The sequence below is a fragment of the Eleutherodactylus coqui genome, chromosome 6 (genome assembly GCF_035609145.1).
Source record: "Eleutherodactylus coqui strain aEleCoq1 chromosome 6, aEleCoq1.hap1, whole genome shotgun sequence".
Taxonomy (NCBI): Eukaryota; Metazoa; Chordata; class Amphibia; order Anura; family Eleutherodactylidae; genus Eleutherodactylus; species Eleutherodactylus coqui.
Window position 1 is genome coordinate 76,273,567 of NC_089842.1, and position 22,320 is coordinate 76,295,886.

A 22,320-nucleotide genomic window follows, 5' to 3' on the forward strand; every position below is an offset into this window, starting at 1 on the left:
AGAAGAGCTACAGCTCCCATGTGGCTGCATAGCCGACTACTACTGTGTGTGAATGCAGCCTAAAACATCAACTGCTAACACCTGTGACATCCTAGAAGTGTGATCAACGCCCGGAGGTGCCAGATGAATAATAAACCTGATGCAGTATAGGTGGGAGGCCCAAACTACGGGGTGCTGGAGGATTCTTGTGTCACTATTAGTGACGGGGGATAATCTACTGAACAAAGAAACTTTGAAAACCGTATAAAAAACACATTGTAAATTATTTCAATTTCAAGACCTGTTGCATGTAACAAAACCAAATACTTCAACACTCATAACTGGTCAAAACACGCACTACCCAGAGGATACAGGTATGGCCCACAAACTGTAACAAGTCTCACAAAAACATAAAAATCTGTTTATTATTTCAACACAAAAAGTTACATGACCCTGTGTACATAAAAGAAAATAATCCGTCCTCTTCATCAGACAGTACACACTGGGAGTGACAGACCCACCTTCCACAGGGCCATGTCACACTTAGGTGGGACCCCCGCTACTACATGTGCCAAAGGGCTGAGCCAGGTTTTACAAACTGATGGACTCTCCTCAGAATAAACCCTGAATATAAAATGTACAATAAACCTTTAATGCTGGGTTCCCATAGGACTGTTTCGCCACAGAAATATCACGGTTTTGCCGCAGCGAAAAACCGCGAGATTTCCACAGGTTAGGTGCAGCTCCAAAACCCGCGGCTTCGCCACATGCTTTTCCGTTCCAGCCGGCTCTCGCAGAGAGGAGCGAGGCCATAACGGGAAAAAAAAAAAAAATTTGATACGCAGCTTTGCTGCGACAGATTGTCTGCCCCGTGTGGATGAGATTTTTGACAAATCTGGTCCACACGGCTGGCTAATTCCAGGATTAGCAGCCACAGGCAGATTTGCCGCAGCGAATTCCGCAGCAAGCACGCCCTGTGTGAATCCATTCCAACAGCGCTGCTAACGAGATTTCCTTACCGCTAATTAGTTTTGCAATACGGGCCATTAAAAGAAGTTGCAGCGTCTGACACTTTCCTCAGCATTGTGCCAGCTTTTGATTGACATGCATACAGATTCTTTTCTTCATTCTAGTCCCATGCAGGCGCCATAGCAAATCCTGCTCGTGCCTGCGAACCTCAGCTCTCCCTTATTTGCTGAGACTTCAGCGGCGCACTGCGCATTGAAGATCATTGCTCCAACGGTCATCTGACTTCAGACACATTGGGAGTAACTATCCTCTACGGATATGCATAAGTTGCAGCTGATGTGCGCAGGCACAGGCAGGGTTTGCTTGTGGTGTCTGTGTGGGATTGCAGCGAAGAACAGAAATTAGTATGCATGCCAATCAAGAAGAGAGCGTGCCTGGTGTGGTGCTCAGGAAAAAAAATCTGACTCTTAGGCTGCATCCGCATGGGCTACAAAAATAAAAAAATATATCGCTCATGTGAAAGAACCCACTGTAAACCATGAGCTTCACATGGTAGCGATCACTTTGTAGCCCGTGCGGATGCAGCCTTAAGCTCATTAGAATGGAGCGCAGAAAAACCTCAAAAGCAGATTGTAAAAAGGTACAAGGACACATATTACAAAAGCGGATCGGTTTACAGAGCGTGCGAGAGAGGGTAAAGTTTTGCTGCTCTCCCCTGGTGGGATTTTGATCGTGGTGCCGCCGCACATGTGAAGTGTTTGAAGACAAAACCAAATAGCGATGAGGAAATCTCCATAGCAGCACCGTTAAAGGTTTATCATGGATTGCATTGGTAAAGTACTTGATAACAGGTTCCCTTTAAACTAAGGCAGTAAGAACCACTAGTAGTCCAGGACCATTAACGGCAGGAAATCCTGGCTGACCATTTTTTTTTTGCTATAACAAACCAAGTGCATCTCCTTTATACTAACAATATATTTGTTACCAGACAGCGCACTTTATATTTACTGAAGACTTCATGTATTGAAAAAGCCCCCTAAAATCAAACTGCCTCCTGCTTCTGAAAACGGCACCAATCAGAATGGGGTAGACTGAAGGTGAACTTGCCCACACACCAGCATCACTCCCTTCATGTCAGACTTTCCAGTGTTCCGGCTTCAGAGGGCAAGGAGATTGTGATACGCTATGTAGTGGACCAGCGAAGAGGGGGAAAAAAGATAGTTCTCCAACGCACAGTCTTAAGGTTGTCTAAAGGGGTATTCGAATCTTATAAAGGGATAGTATATAATAGCTATATTCCATCACTTGATCGGTGGAAGGGGGGCTGGGTGTCTGAATAGAAATAAAAGTGCTTCATAGCGCAGGGGACCACCAACCAAAAAGCAACAGGCACAAAGATCAAATTTAAGTAGTGCTTGCCTGGCAAGGTTGCACTGGGCAGGAAAGATGCTAGAAAGAATACTTAACAGCTCTTCTTGAATGGATAAGTTGGGGCACCTCCGCAAGATACTGGATAGTTGCGAGAAAAGAACAAAGTTGCCGAGGTATAAGGTGCATCCAGAGGATGGAGTAATTCTTTTAGCTATACATCTGTCCAGAAAAACAAAAAAAAAGTGATTAAAGCGCTATAGCCCCTTGATTTGCAGAATTGCTGGGCATCCTACCAATAGGCCATCATTGTACAAGATGGGAATACACCTTGAAAGGGAACCTATAACATCCAATTTAGGTTAAGGTGCTTTTAGGACTGGTGACAGGGAGCTGGGTGATCTATTTTGTATACTCGCCCACCTGCAGTACAAAGATCTGGCTGTCCAGAATGCCATGTGTGCGCTCTCCCATAGACATCTACAGGAGAGCGCACACATGGCAATCGGAAGAGTCCGGTTTTTGTGCCAAGAACGAACTTCAATGATCACAGCACGGAATCAGGAGAGTGGGCAAGTATGCAAAAGAAAAATACATCACTCGGCTCCCTGTCACCTCCCCTAACTTAAGTTTTTTGTGCTGTAGGAAGGCGACAAGTTCCCTTTACAGTCCAGTCTACTCTTCAATGTCCTAGAAAATATGCCCTAAATTAAGTGCACTGTCCAACAGCAAATGTTGTTAAATGGGGAATCCTCTCCAACAACTGTATTCTCCACACAAAGAACAAATATGTCTTAAAGGCATAGTGACCCATCATTAAGAAATGCCACCAATGTCCGCTCATCTCTGGGACCGCTGCTGATTGCTATAATGAAGGAGTGTTTAGTTGCTGAAAAAAAGGTGAACAGAAACAAAATACAAACCCTCCCCAAGTGCTGTGGGCATTTTAGAGTCCATGATCTTGCTCTACTGTTCTTAAAAAAAAAAGGTGAAGGTGGGGGGTGTATGAAAAAGGTCAAGAAAATAAAGCACACCCTTATCCTTAGGGATGTATAGGATATTATACAACAAGTGTCAACAGCTCCTCCCGAGTAGCTATTCCTCTTGACATCCGGCACAAGGCGAGGTAGTTGTTGGACTTCTGCTATAGAAGCAGATCATAGGAAGTAACAATGGCCCTTTACTTTTTACCATAGACTGAAGTTATGATCATAGACTGCTAACAACTCTTCAATGTCTGTTCTTCATAGCCTTCTGTTTTCATATCATTGAGTCCCAGGTCTTCATTCTGTTCAAATGATCGCTCGTACTTCTCCACGTTCATTTCAGGATCCTCCTCTGGTGCGTAAACATTCTGCAAGTAAATAAATTACATCATTGTAAGCTCGATACAGCCAGAAATCATCAACTACCTGCATTGTTACACGTTAGGAACGTTTATGGAGTTACCTGGAGATAGCTGTTCCCTGCAGGATCGTCCAGCACAAAATGAACCTTCATCTGTCCTTCTAAGATCTGCAGGGGGAAAAAAGGGAGAACAGCTTTGTTTTAACACCCATGATGGATCCATTATACTGTATTGTTTCCCCCTTGAATTGCAATGATAGAAAACGCCACAGAACTCAGGAATAGGAAAACTGGTTTCCTTTTTTTCACTGAACACATGACGCAATATTTTAACGCTACTTGCATGGTTTAGCAAGCATCTATATCAGCGAGATCACTTCCTCAATACAAAAATGGGTAAAAAAAAAATGGTCAGACCCCTAAGAGCATTACTAAGATTGCAATACCTAAAGGGCAGTAATAAGAGGCAAAAAAAAAACCCTAAATGAATATAAAGCCTCTTAAAAGCTCAATTCACACTAGCGGTTTTCTTCCGATCTTGTAGCAGAGAGAAGGAATTAACTGGTTCAGTTTTTACCACCATTCCATCGACTAAAAAAAAAAAAAAATATATATACACATTTTAAAAAGAAAAAAGTTTTTTTTTGTTTAATTCCTTCTCTCGGCTCCAAAATGGAGGACAAAATTGCCAGTATAAATGAGCCCTAACCTGGTCATATTATCCTGGCATCCAGTAATAGGAGCGACACATCTAGAAATTACATCTCATTTACTTGTAATCAGGTCCCATATATAACAGAGTCCTGTTCCAGCTACAAGGTGCCATAGCCACATGTATAGCGGAGGTTCGGGCGCTCCATATTCTTACCTGGTCAATTTTTTTGCCAAATTCCTGCAGCTTCTCCTTCCTGTCTGATGTAGTGCTGTCGCCAAGGGTGAAGGGATTTTTGTCAACCACCTGCAAAAGCACAAGATGAGCAAAATAAGGATAAAAGTTACAAAACTAATTTTCTGCATTAGATATCGAGTGAGCGAGACCACATATGACTAATGACACTACAGAGAGAGCAGAGGCAATGACATGTAGGATCAGTGAATTCCAACGACCTCCGTTCCCCATTTAGAATACTGCTAACAATATTTTCCCATTATTTTAAGTCAACAGATTTTAAGACGGATTTCACAATATGTATTACGGACAAAAATCCCAACATCATCATAGATCTATAACACGGGCTTTACGGACTGCGTGAATGTGCACTAGTGCAGTGACTCACATAGCATTACATTGTATGGCGATTCTATAGCGTTACAAGTTTCACACTTCTCCATCTGCAGGACCGATAGTCTCGTGATCTGGGAATCCCGAGTGTCTCTGTCAATGGAGCAGCAGTCAAGCATATGTGCTGCAACTCTATTCATCTCTATGGCACTGCAGGAGGTAGCAAAGCACTTGTTAATCTACTTCTCTTCAGCAGTCAATAGAGATGAATGGAGTGTCAACGCACATGTTCAACCCTCTCTCCACTAACAGGGACCCCGTTCTTGTGATCGATTTGGTTCCTAGTGGTCGGACCCATACAGATAAAACACTTAGCAGCTATCCAACAGACAAAAGGGATAAGTTTTAACCCCTTAGTGACGGAGCTTTTTTGCTTTTTTCCATTTTTGTTTTTTCCTACTCCCTTTTAAAAAAATCGTAGCTCCTTTATTTATCCATCGACGTCGCTGTATGAGGGCTTGTTTTTTGCGGGACGAGTTGTATTTTTCAATGGCACTATTTATTGTACCATATAATTTACTGAAAAACTTTTAAAAAATTCTTAGCGGAGAGAAATGGAAAAAAAAACGACATTCCACCATCTTTCGGTGCGTCCTGTTTCTAGAGCACACAAATTGCAACAAAAACGACCTGATATTTTTATTCTATGGGTCAGTACGATTACTACGATACCAAACTTGTATAGTATTTTTTTTGCTGTAGTACTTTATTTTTTAAGATATTTAATTTTTTTCAATTATTTTCTGCGGTCATTTTGTGCGCGCAATACCTTTTTTATTTTTTCGTCGATGTAGTTGAGCAAGGGCTCATTTTTTGCGGGATGTCCTGAAGTTTCCGATAGTATCAATTTGGAATACATACGACTTTTTGATCACTTTTTGAGTTTTTTCTGGGAGACAGGGTAACTAAAAAAAGTGTATTTCTGGCAGTCTTTATTTTTTTTTTTTCAGATGACGTTCACCGTGCGGGAAAAATAATGCACTACTTTGATAGTTCGGACTTTTACGGACGCAGCGATATCAAATACATATATTTTTATTTTATGATTTAGATTTTTTAAGAATGGATATGGCAAAAGGGGGGTGATTTAAACTTTTATAACTTTTTTTTTTTTAAACAATTAAAAAAACTTTATTGATTATTTTTTTTACATTACTTTGAAGTCCACCTGGGGGACTTTAACATGCGATGCTTTGATTAGCATTCGGGGGATTTAAATGCCGCTGTCAGAATTGACAGCGGCATTTAAAGGGTTAATAGCCGCGATCGGCCTAATGGCCGAGCGCAGCTATTGCCCGCGGGTGTCAGCTGTAATAAACAGCTGACGCCCGAGCTGTATGGAGGGAGATAGCGCCGCTACCTCCCTCCATACACGCCCTGCAACAGCAGGACGTAGTTTCCCGATGGGGCGGTCGTTAAGGGGCTAAACTTGGCAAACCCCTTTTGTAGTAATGGGTCCCTTATAGGACGCCACCTAATTTAATGAATCAAAACCATACAGTAATACAAGTCATCCATTACCAGGTCTCTGATGTCTTTTAAGAGTCCCTCCAGAGTGGTAAACTTTCCCCCCAGAGCTCCCATTCCCATTTCGAACTCCAGCTCTGGAATGTTTATGCTGCAGGTCTCGGACTGTAGGGTAAAAAAAATAGCAAAATTATCCTCTTACAAATGCCATGTTTATGGGTGTTGTAACTACAGTAAAGGGACTACTGCCAATATACAAGAGATGTGTTAAAAGAGGTTGTCTGAGAGAGTTTCTTTCCAAAGGGGTCTCCCAGTGTGTAAACATAATAAAGAGCTCATACCCGCTGCTCTCCACTGGTCAGCACTGTGCTGTTTGTTTACAGGCTGCAGTCAGACCAAGCCAATGAACTGCACTTGCAGTTACAAGCACCAGCCACTTCACAAAGGTTGGAGCAGAGAATTCCGCTGCCTCCGCTCCGACCCTTGTGTAATTGCGGCACTGACAGCATGCGCTGAATCAGCTGATCGGTCGGGGTCCCGAGTGACAGACCCCAGCCGATCAACTATGGATGACCTATCCTGATGATAGATCAATAGTATTCTCCCTGGGAAAACCTCTTTAATAAAAAATTGAGGATAAAGCGTAGAATGTAACTGCATGTCTGCCAGTGTTGTACAGATAAGATACTATTTACTTACTTTGAGGACATCTCTTGTAAGATCAGACGGATCTGTTACGTGAAGAGTAATTCTAGTACCGAGAGGTTCAATCGCTCCTCCAGATTTGACCTAGAATAAATATGCTGTACAGTTACAAATGCTTCAGCTTACAGCCCCACTTAAGGCCCCCATAGAGATTGGCCCCTTTATGACAGCCTGTACACCTTTTCGCTGATCTTACTAATGGGCTTTAAACCTGCACATACATCTTTTTAAGGCGGTGGATTGACCGACTGCTGACAGCCAGGCATGGAGAAACACGAGATCCTGGCAGTTTAGCCCCTCACATGCCATGAATCAATAGAAACTGCAGCATGTAAGCAGACGACAGAAGGGGGGCTCCTCCTGCTACCCATCAGCACCCCATAATACGATAACAAGGTACCAATAGTTATCCATGGTAGCTGAAGCCTGACAAAGACCTCAGTTTCTGCCCTGTAACTCAGCCTATTAGTCCTTTCCTCTTGCAGAGTCTAATGTCCTAGGCATAGTAGAATCCACTACATAAGTAATACAATATACTACCCTAGCGATCAATGAAAATATTTCTATATTTATCTCGCAGGGAGAGCGCCACACCAAAAAAAAGTAATGCTGGAATTGCCAAAAGGTCAACAAGTTACAGCTCTTGCAATGCGAAGATGAAATCGCTTGGTCCTTAAGGCACAAAATAAGGTGGTCACTAAGGGGTTACGGAATAGGTGTCTGAGCCCACCAACTCCTGTATGTTTATGTGGGCCTCTCAATTTTCCCCCATGATGGGGAAAGAAGGATCAGGCATGATGAATTGGTTTCCTGCAGAGATAAGCTACTGCCAGAGCTGCAACTTGCCTCCCTAAACACATGAACACCAAGCCAAGACTAGCGTTCACAGGTTTGGGGGAGTCAAGGAAACAGTCGTCAGGAGAACGAGCATTTGGCCGACATCTAATTAAATTGTATGGGCAGCTCTAAAAGATTACCGCTCAGTCTGTTTTAGATTTTCTTTACAGATCGATAAAGCCAAGATAGAGCGCCCTAGAGCCAACAACATTATCTGGTGTCTGACGTATAGTTGGCCACAATTCCCATTGAACTTGAATATGCCCAAGGGGCTTTTCAATAAGACACATTTAACATATCACTTGCCAAAACAATTGGCTATATTCGCCCATCCACGTGTCAGAGTTCAGCTAAGCGGACATTGTGTTACAGGCGCACATCCACTTTCTCAAATCAGAAGGAGTTCCAGTGGTCAGACTGGTGCCCGTCAAACATCCATGGCAAAGCTGCCATAGTTGTATAACACTGGAAGATTCCTTTAGACTGGGTGACCGCAGTGCAGCAGCCCCATGTTTCCAAGACAATGCCTACACACCATGGCCACTTGATTTTACCGGTTAAAGGTCACTATTATTGGCAAAGTCGTGCAGGCATTGGCCACAGCAGTTTGGAGTGTTTTCAACAGGAAATCTAGTAGTTTGGCATCTTATTGGCCTAAAAGGATGCCAAGCGGTTAACCTGCTGATCAGCTCATCTGTAATAAAACTATTTTGACTGGAGTTTTCATAGTTCTAATTAGGTAAAATAAGAAGTAACACTCACCTCATTGGTCCTGTGGCCGCAGGCATCACAGTTTGTGGCCATGATAATGACTTCTTTAAAGTGAGGGATTTCTGAGAATCAGTTAAGGAAGTTATCTACTAGTGGATTCACATTCTACACAGAGCATTACATCACTAAATGTAATCCCAGTCACGCACTTATAATGAGACTACCCTGCAGTTTCTGCTTCATCTACACAGTCAAGTTTAACAGTGATCTGCCCAAGACCGTCTCAGGACATTATGCATCCCACAGTTGCCATAGTTTTTTTCTGCAGTCATTGTTTAAAAAGGAGGTTCCCACCGGGTTCATGCCGCCCGAACCACGGGCAGCATGAACCCAGGACAGCTACATCCATCCAGCCCATATTTGTTTTTCTATTATCAGTGTTTCTGGTGGCGTTTCAATGCACCACTTACTAATATAATGAAAGGGATTGGAGTTGGTCAAAATATTACTGTGCAAGATTTACAAACTTCAGCTGGGGGCGGAGGTCACATCGTGGCTTGTCGTTGTGTCATGCAAGTTGCATTAGCTACACGGCAGCATTGAACTCTCTGTGGTGACATGTTTGCACATCAGCGACGGTTTGTTTCAGCACTGGACAATGGTTCACAATTAGATGAAGGCTGGACTGGTGTTGGCGGCACTAGCACTTGAGATGGGTCACTGCTTGATAGACACCCCCCCCTTTGCTCGTGACACCAGCACTAACTTGTCCATGCGGCTTCCCACTCTATTCAATTGTATATTATGGTCAAGCGCAGTGAATGGAGGTGTATCTAGCTCGGTTTCATATGTGCAATGCTGAGTGTAGTAGTAAAGGGATATGGAAAGAGCATGGGCGGGCAGAACAGACATCACAAGCACAGAGGAGCATCAATCAAGCAGGACTGGATGCTGATTGGCTGAAGCAGTCATATGGATGTGCATCATATCACCACCCAAGGTAAACAGACCTGCAGGAAGCACAGGCACTGATCAGGACGAGTCTGCCTACTCTGAGCTCTCCTCTTAAAGACAACCAACCAGTGAAGCTAGCAGCATGGCTTTGCAGTTGTGGCCCTGCATAACCTATCTTACACCCCCACACACCTATCCCCCCACCTTGCTTTGCCTGACTCACTCAATATGTCAAGTGGGCAGTACTCCTCATTCACTCTCAATGAGCGATAGATGTGTTTGACAGTCTGATGTTACTCACTGCATGAGTGATAGGGACTGCCCATATTGTAAACTGTATGCATATGAGAGTGACCCAAGAGCCGGTCTGGGTGGACAGGAGTTTATATATAAACTGTCTGTGCTTTTTTTATTTTATTTTTTTCAGGTGTAAGGAAGGGGAAAGGGTGGGGGAATAATGGAGTTTTTTTTTTTTTTCAAAAGAATCCTAAAGGATACGCACTAACTTCATATTGGTTTCTGCAGGAGCATTGCACTCCGGACAGTTAGTCTGGAACTGAAGAACCTGGAAGAGGATTAAAAAATAAATAAATGAATTAAAAAAAAAAATAAATAAAAAAATCAGTAACTATATAAGGTTTTTTTCTATAAGGATACAACACTCACTGTGCACTATATACAAGACGTACGAAGAGCTAAAAGGACTCAGAGGAAATGTTGGTACTAGTACCCCAAGACCATATCAACCCTTTCCAATTCGTACCCTGGTTTTCCTGGGGGGGGGTTACTCTTTTCTGCCGTTATACAACGGCGCTATATGCTGGCTAAAGCCAGTACTGCATGAGGTGACACGTTGGATAGGCTCTGACAGCAGAGAGGCTGACAGTATACAGTAAGAGAGCCGTAACGGACATCTTCAAACATCGGAGCTGTACAGCTTTAAATCATAATGTCTTCAGACGTCAGACAGCAGATTGGAAAGGGTTAACAGTATTACGGCAATATGAAGCATGCCAAGTGTGAATGATATGGACTGCCCTAACAACCACTTACCTCATCCCTCACATCTTCCAGCTTCTCTTCAGAGTTCTTCTGAACATCCAGGCTCTAAATAAGTAACAATAAATCACTAGTCTTAAAGAAATGGCAAATCCTAATAATCAGCAACTTTATAGCACTGGAGTACAGCGGCACATCCCCGTATGTAGGGACTCACCTCTATCCCTAGTAAAGAGTCTTGCTCTTTGCTTCTCCTGTAGTGTGTGACTGTAAGCAACTCATCTCTCTGCGGAGCAAATGGGTTTTCTATAAAACTATTCCCAGATGGGTCATCAATGATCTAGGAAGGAAAGAAAAAGTATATTAACCCTGAACAAAGATAAAGAGTAGAGATGAACGAACCTACTCATTTCGAGTAATTACTCGATCGAGCACTGCGATTTTCGAGTACTTCTGTACTCGGGTGAAAAGATTCGGGGGGCGTGGCGGAGCAGGGGGTAGCAGCGGGGAACAGGGGGGGGGGGGGGGGGGATAAGCCCTCTCTCTCCCTCTCCCCCCCCACTCACCCACGGCGCCCCCCGAATCTTTTCGCCCGAGTACAGAAGTACTCGAAAATCGCAGTGCTCGATCGAAAAAGGGGCGTGGCCGAGTACGCTCGCTCATCTCTAATAAAGAGCAAAACAAATTAACTTTACCTTTGGGGGTGGGGAGAATTTGAACTACATACACTGCCACATTCATAACGACCCCTACTATAACATGAACTCCATTTTTAGCCCACTTAGTAAACTCTGTTAGAAATAAAAAGGTAAGCAATGCTAAAATTGCTGCTTTCTTTGTCCCATCTCCCCGAAAAACAGCGATTTACAAAGTCTTATATACTAGAAAATGACTGCGATGAAAACTACAAGATGTCCCACAGAACTCAACCTCACACACCCCAATTAGTTAAATAAAAGGGATATTAATAGAGATGAGCGAGCGTACTCCGATAAGCACTACTCGCTCGAGTAATTTGCTTTATCCGAGTATCGCTGTGCTCGTCCCTGAAGATTCGGGTGCCGGCACGGAGCGGGGAGCTGCAGGGGAGAGCGGGGAGGAACGGAGGGGAGATCTTTCTCTCCCTCTCTCCCGCCCGCTCTCCCCTGCGACTCACCTGTCAGCCGCAGCGGCACCCGAATCTTCAGACCCGAGCACAGCGATACTCGGATAAAGCAAATTACTCGAGCGAGTAGTGCTTATCCGAGTACGCTCGCTCATCTCTAGATATTAATCTTTGAATGCAGAATCATAGGAATTTTTCCAAAAAAAACAACAAATTTATTGTGCAAACCAAGAAAAAAATAAAAAATAAAAAAATACAATTACAGTGATGCTGAATTTATAACCGCACAATAAAATTAGTAATGCCACAGAAAACAAACTCTCAAAAAAAATAAATAAATAAATGTATACATTGTACGTACACTAATGTGGTGCCATTTAAAAATACATCTCATCCAAAGAGCAAGGTTACAGAAAGCTACATAGAGGAAAAAATAAAAAGTAATGGCTTTCAAAATGCAGACTTGATTAAAGGAGATGTCTCGAGGAAGCAGTTAATTTTTTTTTTTGCCCAGTCCCCCCCATTAAACATACATTACAAAGCCCCCCTGTAAATGACATTTCTAGCTGGTTCGTACTTACCGTTCCAGCGTTTCAGCAACTTATAAAAGTTTCCTCAAGATGGCCGCCGGCTCTTTCCCCGTCGCTCGCTGCAGCCCGACGTGCGCGCTCCCGAGACGCCGCCAGCTGTGTCTCCATGGCAACCGGACGCATCGCAGCCGCCGACCAGACGCCCCGCAGCCGCCGACCAGACAGCAGGTAACCGGCGCTAGCCCCCGGCTCCCCAGCGCTAGACCCTCAGCCCAGGTGAAGGCCCCGGAGCCCAGCGCTAGGTTCCGGAGCCCAGCGCTAGTTCCCCCGGCCTAGCGGCAGCCCCCCCCGGCCTAGCGACAGCCCCCCCATCACAGCGGCAGCCCCCCCCGGCCTAGCGACAGCCCCCCCCGGCGCAGCGACAGCCCCCCCCGGCGCAGCGACAGCCCCCCCCCGGCGCAGCGACAGCCCCCCCCCGGCGCAGCGACAGCCCCCCCCCGGCGCAGCGACAGCCCCCCCCCGGCGCAGCGACAGCCCCCCCGGCGCAGCCCGGCGCAGCGGCAGCCCCCCGACCCATCACTTACCTGGGAGGCTTCTCGGGGCTGCTGGGCTGGGCTGGGCTTCTCCGCTGGGCAGCTCCAGTTTCTGCACCTTCCTCTAACAGAGGATGGTGCAGAATGGCCGCTTCAGCGCGCTCCCGAGCAGTGACAGCTCGTCTGCGCATGCGCAGAAGAGCTGTAGCGGGGAGCACACTGAAGCGGCTCGTGCTGAATGGAGAAGACCGGACTGCGCAAGCGCGTCTAAAAAAGCAAGCTGCCAGCGAATTTAGACGGAACCATGGAGACGAGGACGCTAGCAACGGAGCAGGTAAGTGGAATAACTTCTGTATGGCTCATATTTAATGCACAATGTACATTACAAAGTGCATTAATATGGCCATACGGAAGTGTATACCCCCACTTGGTTTCGCGAGACCACCCCTTTAAGGGGAAGAAAGACAAAAAAAAAAAGCCACAACACTAGTCATACTCACCACTCCATTTCCCCTGCTGGTCCAGCACCGCCACTCCCATACTTGCTGCAGAGGTGACGTTACATATACATGTGACCGCAGTACTAATCACTGGCTTCAGCGTTGTTCAGCTGGGGACCGCTGAGGTCAGTGACTGGCTGCAGTCATGTATGTATATGGAACATGGGTGCTGCAGTTCATCAATCAAGATCAGTAAGAGAACAGACCTGTGAGTACGCCTATGGCCTCATGTAGACAAGCATGTGCAAGCGGCATTAGTCAATGTACATTACATGTCCTACCTGTGATAGGACATGTGATGGGCATCACATGTATGAATAGTCTCATTGATTTCATTGGGTCCGTGTACAACTCAGAACAATCATTTTAATGTACTTAACTAGGCCGTGTGCTTAAAGTGACTCTCCAGGCCTGGACAAATAAAGATGGCTGAACTGCTTCTCTGCTTACCTGATGCACATTGTATATTAGTATGCATGGGTAGTCCAAGACCCTACATGCTGCTCTGACTGGACAGCATTGGTTAAACAGCAGGTGTAATTGGCTTATACACCACAAGATATCCTGTACTGAAAAGTTAGGATCTAGCAGAAAGCCCATGTACACTTTTTAATAGGTTTTCACTACGCGAGCGATCGCTGCAGATTTTTGCATTCCAGTAGAGATCCTGTGATGTTACTCATCTAGAAAAAAAGTTGGCACCGTACATTCAAATGCACTGATACACTGTAACGCTGCTCTGTTCTCACCCAGAGAGCAAAGCACAGCGGCACACCTCTCCACTAGCGCCTCTGCAGCCCCCCACGCTACGATGTCCATATGTACTAAATCAGGCATACTGTCGGGGGTTGCCCCAACCAAACTACTTACAAACGTGAATGGAGTCTCGCCATCTTTCAGTCTCTGAAGTTTTGTGATAAATTCATCGATTTTCTCAGCAACTTGTGCATCCTCAGCCTAAAAGGAAAAAAAAACAAAAAACATCCAACACATGTAACACTTAGGTCATCAACTGATGTCCGTCACCCAGTCCCCCCCAGTCAGCTGATCGCCGGGGTTCTAGAAGTTTTTGTTAGAGGAAGCAGACAAGCACTGTAGATTGGCCATTCACTTCAGTGAGACTCGCTGAACAATCTAAGAAGTGGGACAACCCCTTTAAAATGGTTATAATCCACTGCATGACTGTACAGAGATCATTAGTCACCAACACCGAATCGGCAATTGTGTCTACAAGAAAACTGGCCCCTGCATGGTTTACTGATATGGAGGTGCCAGCGGCAGAGTTAGGGTGAACAGCTCTGTAAGTAAGCATTCTCTTCATAGGTGTAAAACAGTGTTCTACATAATCACATATATATGCAATGGTGGCAGCACCCCTTTACACGCAAGGCAATGCTGCACTATCCCTACAGTAAAGCACTTTAACATAAGCCCAATCACGAGGTAGACCCTTACCCTTCTGAGCGGCTGCTCCTGCTGTAGGCCCACAACCGTCCTTTCCAAGATTCCTTCAATGGTCGTGAGAGCTGGGAGAAAATAAGCCATTAGCCAGGGCAACACAGATGGAGGCTACACCATGTACACACAACACTGTATACCCATATACACTATATATAATAAGCCACGGTACAGCTTGTAGGCTACACCATGTACACACAACACTGTATACCCATATACACTATATATAATAAGCCACGGCACAGATGGAGGCTACACCATGTACACACAACACTGTATACCCATATACACTATATATAATAAGCCACGGTACAGCTTGTAGGCTACACCATGTACACACAACACTGTATACCCTATATATAATAAGCCACAGCGCAGCTTGTAGGCTACACCATGTACACACAACACTGTATACCTATATACACTATATATAATACGTCACGGCACAGCTTGTAGGCTACACCATGTACACACAACACTGTATACCCATATACACTATATATAATAAGCCACAGCACAGCTTGTAGGCTACACAATGTACACACAACACTGTATACCTATATACACTATATATAACAAGCCACGGCACAGCTTGTAGGCTACACCATGTACACACAACACTGTATACCCATATACACTATATATAATAAGCCACAGCACAGCTTGTAGGCTACACCATGTACACACAACACTGTATACACTATATATAATACGTCACGGCACAGCTTGTGTGTACATGGTGTAGCCTACAACACTGTATACCCATATACACTATATATAATACGTCACGGCACGGCACAGCTTGTAGGCTACACCATGTACACACAACACTGTATACCCATATACACTATATATAATAAGCCACAGCACAGCTTGTAGGCTACACCATGTACACACAACACTGTATACCCATATACACTATATATAACAAGCCACGGCACAGCTTGTAGGCTACACAATGTACACACAACACTGTATACCTATATACACTATATATAACAAGCCACGGCACAGCTTGTAGGCTACACCATGTACACACAACACTGTATACCTATATACACTATATAATAGGCCACAGCACAGCTTGTAGGCTACACCATGTACACAGAACACTGTATACCTATATACACTATATATAATAAGTCACGGCACAGCTTGTAGGCTACACCATGTACACACAACACTGTATACACTATATATAATAAGCCACAGCAGAGCTTGTAGGCTACACCATGTACACAGAACAGGCTGTATACCTATATACACTATATATAATAAGCCACAGCACAGCTTATAGGCTACACCATGTACACACAACACTGTATACCTATATACACTATATAATAGGCCACAGCACAGCTTGTAGGCTACACCCTGTACACACAACACTGTATACCTATATACACTATATATAATAAGCCACAGCACAGCTTGTAGGCTACACCATATACACACAACACTGTATACCTATATACACTATATAATAGGCCACAGCACAGCTTGTAGGCTACACCATGTACACACAACACTGTATACCTATATACACTATATATAATAAGCCACAGCACAGCTTGTAGGCTACACCATGTACACACAACACTCTATACCTATATACACTATATATAAGCCACAGCATAGCTTGTAGGCTACACCCTGTACACAGAACAGACTCTATACCTACATACATACCTCCCTTCTGGGTACAAGCAGGAATCTCAAAATCAATCTCAGGGATACGTGTGGTTGCATAGTCCGTTTTCACCACCTCACGGTTAACATCCTGGAGAGAAGAAAAGAAAAAAAAAAATCTGATTTTTAAATATGCCCAACCCAAAAGACAGATACAGACATCCAAGAAGTCCTCTGCGAGCAAGACCATATATTACATACACACTTATTGTCAAAGACAATCCCCTCCCCTAGAAGGAGTTGTCAGAATCAGATGACATTTATGTGTGATTGTAAGAGATTCCAACATCAGAGCAAAAGGAGAATTTATAGCGGAAAACTGAACACCTGAAGGGAGACTCTAGTACCCTGTTGTACCGCCTCTAGCTTGGATACAAGATGTGATACAGGCAGGCATGGAGGCTCTAGTATCCTGTTGTACCGCCTCTAGCTTGGATACAAGATGTGATACAGGCAGGCATGGAGGCTCTAGTACCCTGTTGTACCGCCTCTAGCTTGGATACAAGATGTGATACAGGCAGGCATGGAGGCTCTAGTACCCTGTTGTACCACCTCTAGCTTGGATACAAGATGTGATACAGGCAGGCATGGAGGCTCTAGTACCCTGTTGTACCACCTCTAGCTTGGATACAAGATGTGATACAGGTGGCATGGAGACTCTAGTACCCTGTTGTACCGCCTCTAGCTTGGATACAAGATGTGATACATGTGGCATGGAGGCTCTAGTACCCTGTTGTACCGCCTCTAGCTTGGATACAAGATGTGATACATGTGGCATGGAGGCTCTAGTACCCTGTTGTACCGCCTCTAGCTTGGATACAAGATGTGATACAGGCGGGCATGGAGGCTCCAGTACCCTGTTGTACCGCCTCTAGCTTGGATACAAGATGTGTTACAGGCGGGCATGGAGGCTCCAGTACCCCGTTGTACCGCCTCTAGCTTGGATACCAGATGTGATACGGGCAGGCATGGAGGCTCTAGTACCCTGTTGTACCAACTCTAGCTTGGATACAAGATGTGATACAGATGGGCATGGAGGCTCTAGTACCCTGTTGTACCAACTCTAGCTTGGATACAAGATGTGATACAGATGGGCATGGAGGCTCTAGTACCCTGTTGTACCAACTCTAGCTTGGATACAAGATGTGATACAGATGGGCATGGAGGCTCTAGTACCCTGTTGTACCAACTCTAGCTTGGATAGAAGATGTGATACAGGCGGGCATGGAGGCTCCAGTACCCCGTTGTACCGCCTCTAGCTTGGATACCAGATGTGATACAGATGGGCATGTAGGCTCTAGTGCCCTGTTGTACCGCCTCTAGCTTGAATACAAGATGTGATACAGATGGGCATGGAGGCTCTAGTACCCTGTTGTACCGCCTCTAGCTTGAATACAAGATGTGATACAGGCAGGCATGGAGGCTCTAGTACCCTGTTGTACCGCCTCTAGCTTGAATACAAGATGTGATACAGATGGGCATGGAGGCTCTAGTACCCTGTTGTACCGCCTCTAGCTTGAATACAAGATGTGATACAGATGGGCATGGAGGCTCTAGTACCCTGTTGTATGGCCTCTAGCTTGGAAACAAGATGTGATACAGGCAGGCATGGAGGCTCTAGTATCCTGTTGTACCGCCTCTAGCTTGGATACAAGATGTGATACTGGTGGGCATGGAGGCTCTAATAGCCTGTTGTACAGCCTCTAGCTTGGATACAAGATGTGATACAGGCGGGCATGGAGGCTCTGGTACCCTGTTGTACTGCCTCTAGCTCGAATGGAAGATGTGATACAGGGGAGATGGAGGCTCCAATACCCTGTTGTACCGCCTCTAGCTTAGATACAAGATGTGATATGGGCAGTCATGGGGACTCTAATACCCTGTTGTACCTCCTTTAGGTTGGATACAAGATGTAATACCAGTGGTCATGGAGGCTCCAGTACCCTGTTGTACCATCTCTAGCTTGGATGTAAGATGATACGGGTGGCATAGAGGCTCTAGTACCCTGTTGGGCTTGGATACAAGATGTGATATGGGCATGCAAGTTCTAGTAAAAAAAATAAATAAATGCAACTGTGCAATGTTATGGGTTTTATTTCTCCACTTCATCTTTTTTTTCCCTACTACTTTTCCACAATTAGGCCACATTCAGCATGCAGCGCTTTACTCTGTATTGAGAGAACAGTACACCCCTTTAGGTCTATGGAAAGTGATTAAACCCCAGATGCGTCCACATGGCATCAGATCATCGGGGTTTTATCGGCATTTGCATTTATTGGTGATATTTCTTTATTTGGCAAATATTGATCTTTATAAAAAAAAAAAAAACAATGACCGCAATGATCCTGATAAAACCTCATCTGCAGCGCATCTGCATCAGAGACGTCTTATCATTTGCTCGTAAGAAACTGGCCTTAAAAAGAAAAAAAAAAAACTTTGACCGTTTGTTTTTGTGTCGCCATATCCCAAGAGTCAGAATGCTTTTATTTTACTGTCAATTAAACGGTAGAAGGGCCTTTTTTTCTTTTTTTTTATTAATTTTTTTCAAGATGAGTTGATTGGTGCCACTTTGGCATACACAGGGTAAAGCGATTCTGGCCTAGCTGTCAGAAACCCCCAGGGACGCCAAGGCTTTAAATACAAGAGGATGGAGCAGCCACCTAGGTGTGCATGCTGTGGGTGGGGTGGGGGGATGTCGGTCGCAGCGATGCCATTCTGCAGGTCTGTTTATAGCGGGCGTCAGGTGACGGCTGTCTGCCAATCAGAGGTGCAGCCTGTTCTGGCATCGGTGCTCACATCCTGGCTACCGTGATGTCAAGAGTTTGGAATGGTGAGACTGCGCTCTCTGATTGGCAGACAGCGGCTACCTGAGTCCCTCTGTCTACAGACACGGGGAGGATCACAGGCACACCTCGCGTTGATTTCAACGAGAGCCGTGTCTGCAGTTACAAGCGCCGGCCACTACACGGAGGTCGGCCCACGACTTCCGCTCCACCCTCTGTGTATTTGCTGCGCTGACAGGATGCGCAGTCGGGGTCCCGAGCGTCCTGAGGAGAGGTCAGCAATAGTATTCTCTCTGGAAACCCCTTTCCTTTTCCCTCCAAGGCCGGCTTCACACATGCGTATTTGGTGTACATTAGTGCCACGTATTTGCGACATGAACCATGCTTTCTTCTTTTTTTACGCGCACATTGGCGTATATTTCGCTGTTTTTTCCGCATGCAGGGAGAGTTCATTTGCGAGCGCCAAAACCAAAAGCACTGATGCTCCCCGCCATTGAAATAGCTAATTTGTCTAATGAGGTGAAGGTGTTCTCCTTGTGCAATAACGCAGTATTTAACGCATCTCCAAGCGGATTGTGCGCACATTTGAGCATCCCCGTTGATTTCCATGGGGACTATTGGTGCAACCAAAATGCGCAGAAAAATACGCACACATGAAAAAGCCACTGAAGTCAATGGGTTCCATTTACTCCGTATGAAACGCGCAAGTAAGCTAGTTTGAAGCCGGCCTAAGGCTTTTTACTGCAATTTCGCGCTGCGTTTTCGAACGCATGTTACCGAAATTTTTTAAAGCACCCAATCAATGTGAAGGGTGACGAGGGGCATTAAAGATAGTGAACACAGGAGCAGATGGCGCTCAAAGATGGAGGCGTTAGAAATACCACGTTTGAGTGACGGTCTGCGAAGGCCCATTGAAATCAATGGAGGCGTTGTACCACGGTTACCATGGCACTTGAAACGCAGCGCTAATCGCAGTAAAAAGCGGGCCGTGTGTGAGCAGCCTAAGGGTCACTCCCGGTGAGCCGGATATGGCGGCGGAGGGCAGTATCTCACGCACGCCGTTGTCGTCTGCAGTGCGACTAGTATTTTGCTTTGGTCTTTTCTTCAATTCCCCGCTCTCTCCTAGCGGCGTTACGCATGCAATGTATTTCGTACGGACAGCGGTGAATACGCAACCCATGGAGAACAATAGGGCTTACGGGGAAATCGAGCAGGCTGCGTTTCCTTTTACACGCAATGTGTATGCGCTAATGCGAATAGATCAATAAAAAGCAATGTTCGTTCATCGACTCCGTTCGCCGTGCAATACGCGGTACAAACACTTTGTGGGAATGAGCCCTGGCACCATGATTACAGGGTGGGGCCGTGGCAAGATCTCATCTCCCCAGTCGGGGGACAATCTTGTAGCAGACATTCCTCTCCTCACCCGCTTGCTCCGGACGCTCAGCGAGTAGCGCACCCCCTGGTCCTGGATGCGGCCGGCGGACTGGATCTCCGTGTTGCTGCAACCGCAGGAGTCACACGTGAAGGAGCTGACGATGATCTCCTTGAAGAAAGGCACTTTGGTGAGCAGCAGCCTCGTCACGCCCTGCGGAGACACAAGTCAGCGCAAGTGAATATATACAGGGATGGAAAACACAGAGGAAGATCTTATACAAGACAGCCACGGAAAAGTATCCCGGCTCCACACTCTTATGAAAGCGGACTAAAAGAAAAGGCCTGTGTTGCCCATAGCAACCAATCACAGTGCAGCTTTCATTGTACCCAGCAGTAGAAGAAATGAAAGATGTGCTGTGATTGGTTGCTATTTGGTCCACTGCTGAGGTTAAAATGTAAGATGCGCTGTGATTGGTTGCTATGGGCAACAGACAGATGTTCCTTCTGCCAGCCTCCATAGTGTGCCGGATACTTCTCCGCGGCCTCCTTGTACTTCTCCTTGCTCAGAAGAAGCATGCACCCAGCAGCCCGTGGAGCAGCCTTCCCCTGCCGTCCCTCCGGACACTCACATCCTGGTAGCAGCTCATACACAGGGACTGGATCTCCGCCGGCTGCTGCTCCTCATCGTCGGCGCTGATCTCCCGGAACACCGGGGCGGAGGAGGGGGCCTCCGTGGCGTGGAGCAGCGACATGATCCTGTACACGCTTCACCAACTCGATCTCCGCTGGTCACGCGACCCGGAAGTAGCTGTCATCCGCACGTGTGTAGCGCACACCCGGTATTAAAGCAGCGTGGTGCTCAGCAGCGCCTCTGGTGGTAAAAGGGGGAAATGTTCATAGTAAACAGCCCAAGTTATAGGTGTTTCTCCTCCGAGTAACAGCGCCCCTCTTGTGAATAGGGTGTGTGCGGTAATTCTGGTAAAAAATAATTTCTTTTACCCTCACAATGATGCGCGTGCTCGTACTCGGCAGCAGCAGGACACAGTCAGACAGTAGCTGCGGCCGCCGAGAACATCGATCCACTCTCTAGCCCAGAGCGGCTGCTCCGCCCACAGTACAGCGTGTGCAGAGAGCTGGGGGGAGCGATGTTCTCGGCGGCCGCAGCTACTGTCTGACTGTCCTGCTGCTGCCGGGCGGTCTACAGGGGAGAACTGTGGGGGTCACTATTTCCGCTGGGTCTCCTAATGGCATCAATACTGCTACTGGGGCCGCTGTGGTGTTCACTATTACTACTGGGGAAACTATAGTGGGCATTAATACTGGGGTCACTATTACTCCTGGGGTTACTATTACTATCAGGGCCAGTAGGGGGACACTTACTCTTGGGGCCACTTCCGGGACCCTGTTACTCTTGGGAGCACTGTTCCTACTGAGGCCACTATGGTGGTCATTATTACTATTGGGGCCACAAGGAGGGTCATTAATATTGGGGCCACAGTTACTACAGGGGCCACTATTGAGGTCACTATTACTGTCTGGGCCAGAAAGGGGGACACTTACTATTGGGGCCACTGCTAGGACCCTGTTACACTTCGGGCCACTATTGGGGTCACTGGGGCTACTGTGGTGGTCACTATTACTATTGGGACCGCTATGAGGGTCAGTAATATTGGTGTCACGGATGGGAGACGGGGAGATCCCACCTCTATCACCGATTTGTCGCAGCT

At 45.9% G+C, this 22,320-nt stretch overlaps 1 protein-coding gene across 1 annotated transcript; it reads right to left on the bottom strand.

Moving 5' to 3' along the window:
- Positions 1-384: 384 nt before the first annotated feature.
- Positions 385-21,652, bottom strand: ZPR1 (ZPR1 zinc finger). The gene is made up of 15 exons (XM_066606994.1): positions 21,593-21,652; positions 21,223-21,464; positions 20,643-20,804; positions 16,434-16,524; positions 14,742-14,812; positions 14,157-14,243; positions 10,836-10,958; positions 10,673-10,726; positions 10,118-10,184; positions 8,717-8,787; positions 7,112-7,201; positions 6,467-6,577; positions 4,532-4,621; positions 3,766-3,831; positions 385-3,670 (listed from the first exon to the last, which is right to left on the bottom strand). The coding sequence occupies exons 2-15, from the start codon at positions 21,343-21,345 to the stop codon at positions 3,536-3,538; spliced, it is 1,341 nt and encodes a 446-aa protein (XP_066463091.1). The 5' UTR covers positions 21,346-21,464; positions 21,593-21,652; the 3' UTR covers positions 385-3,535.
- Positions 21,653-22,320: the final 668 nt, after the last annotated feature.

What these genes read in the sequence shown, in the direction of transcription:
- ZPR1 (XM_066606994.1), bottom strand. Translation starts at nt 21,345, where the DNA reads ATGTCGCTGCTCCACGCCACGGAGGCCCCCTCCTCCGCCCCGGTGTTC. An exon ending in TAAAAGACATCAGAGACCTG is followed by an intron (nt 4,622 to 6,466) that starts GTAATGGATGAC and finishes GTGCTTTTGCAG; the next exon opens with GTGGTTGACAAAAATCCCTT. An exon ending in TTGGCAAAAAAATTGACCAG is followed by an intron (nt 3,832 to 4,531) that starts GTAAGAATATGG and finishes TTCCCCCTGCAG; the next exon opens with ATCTTAGAAGGACAGATGAA.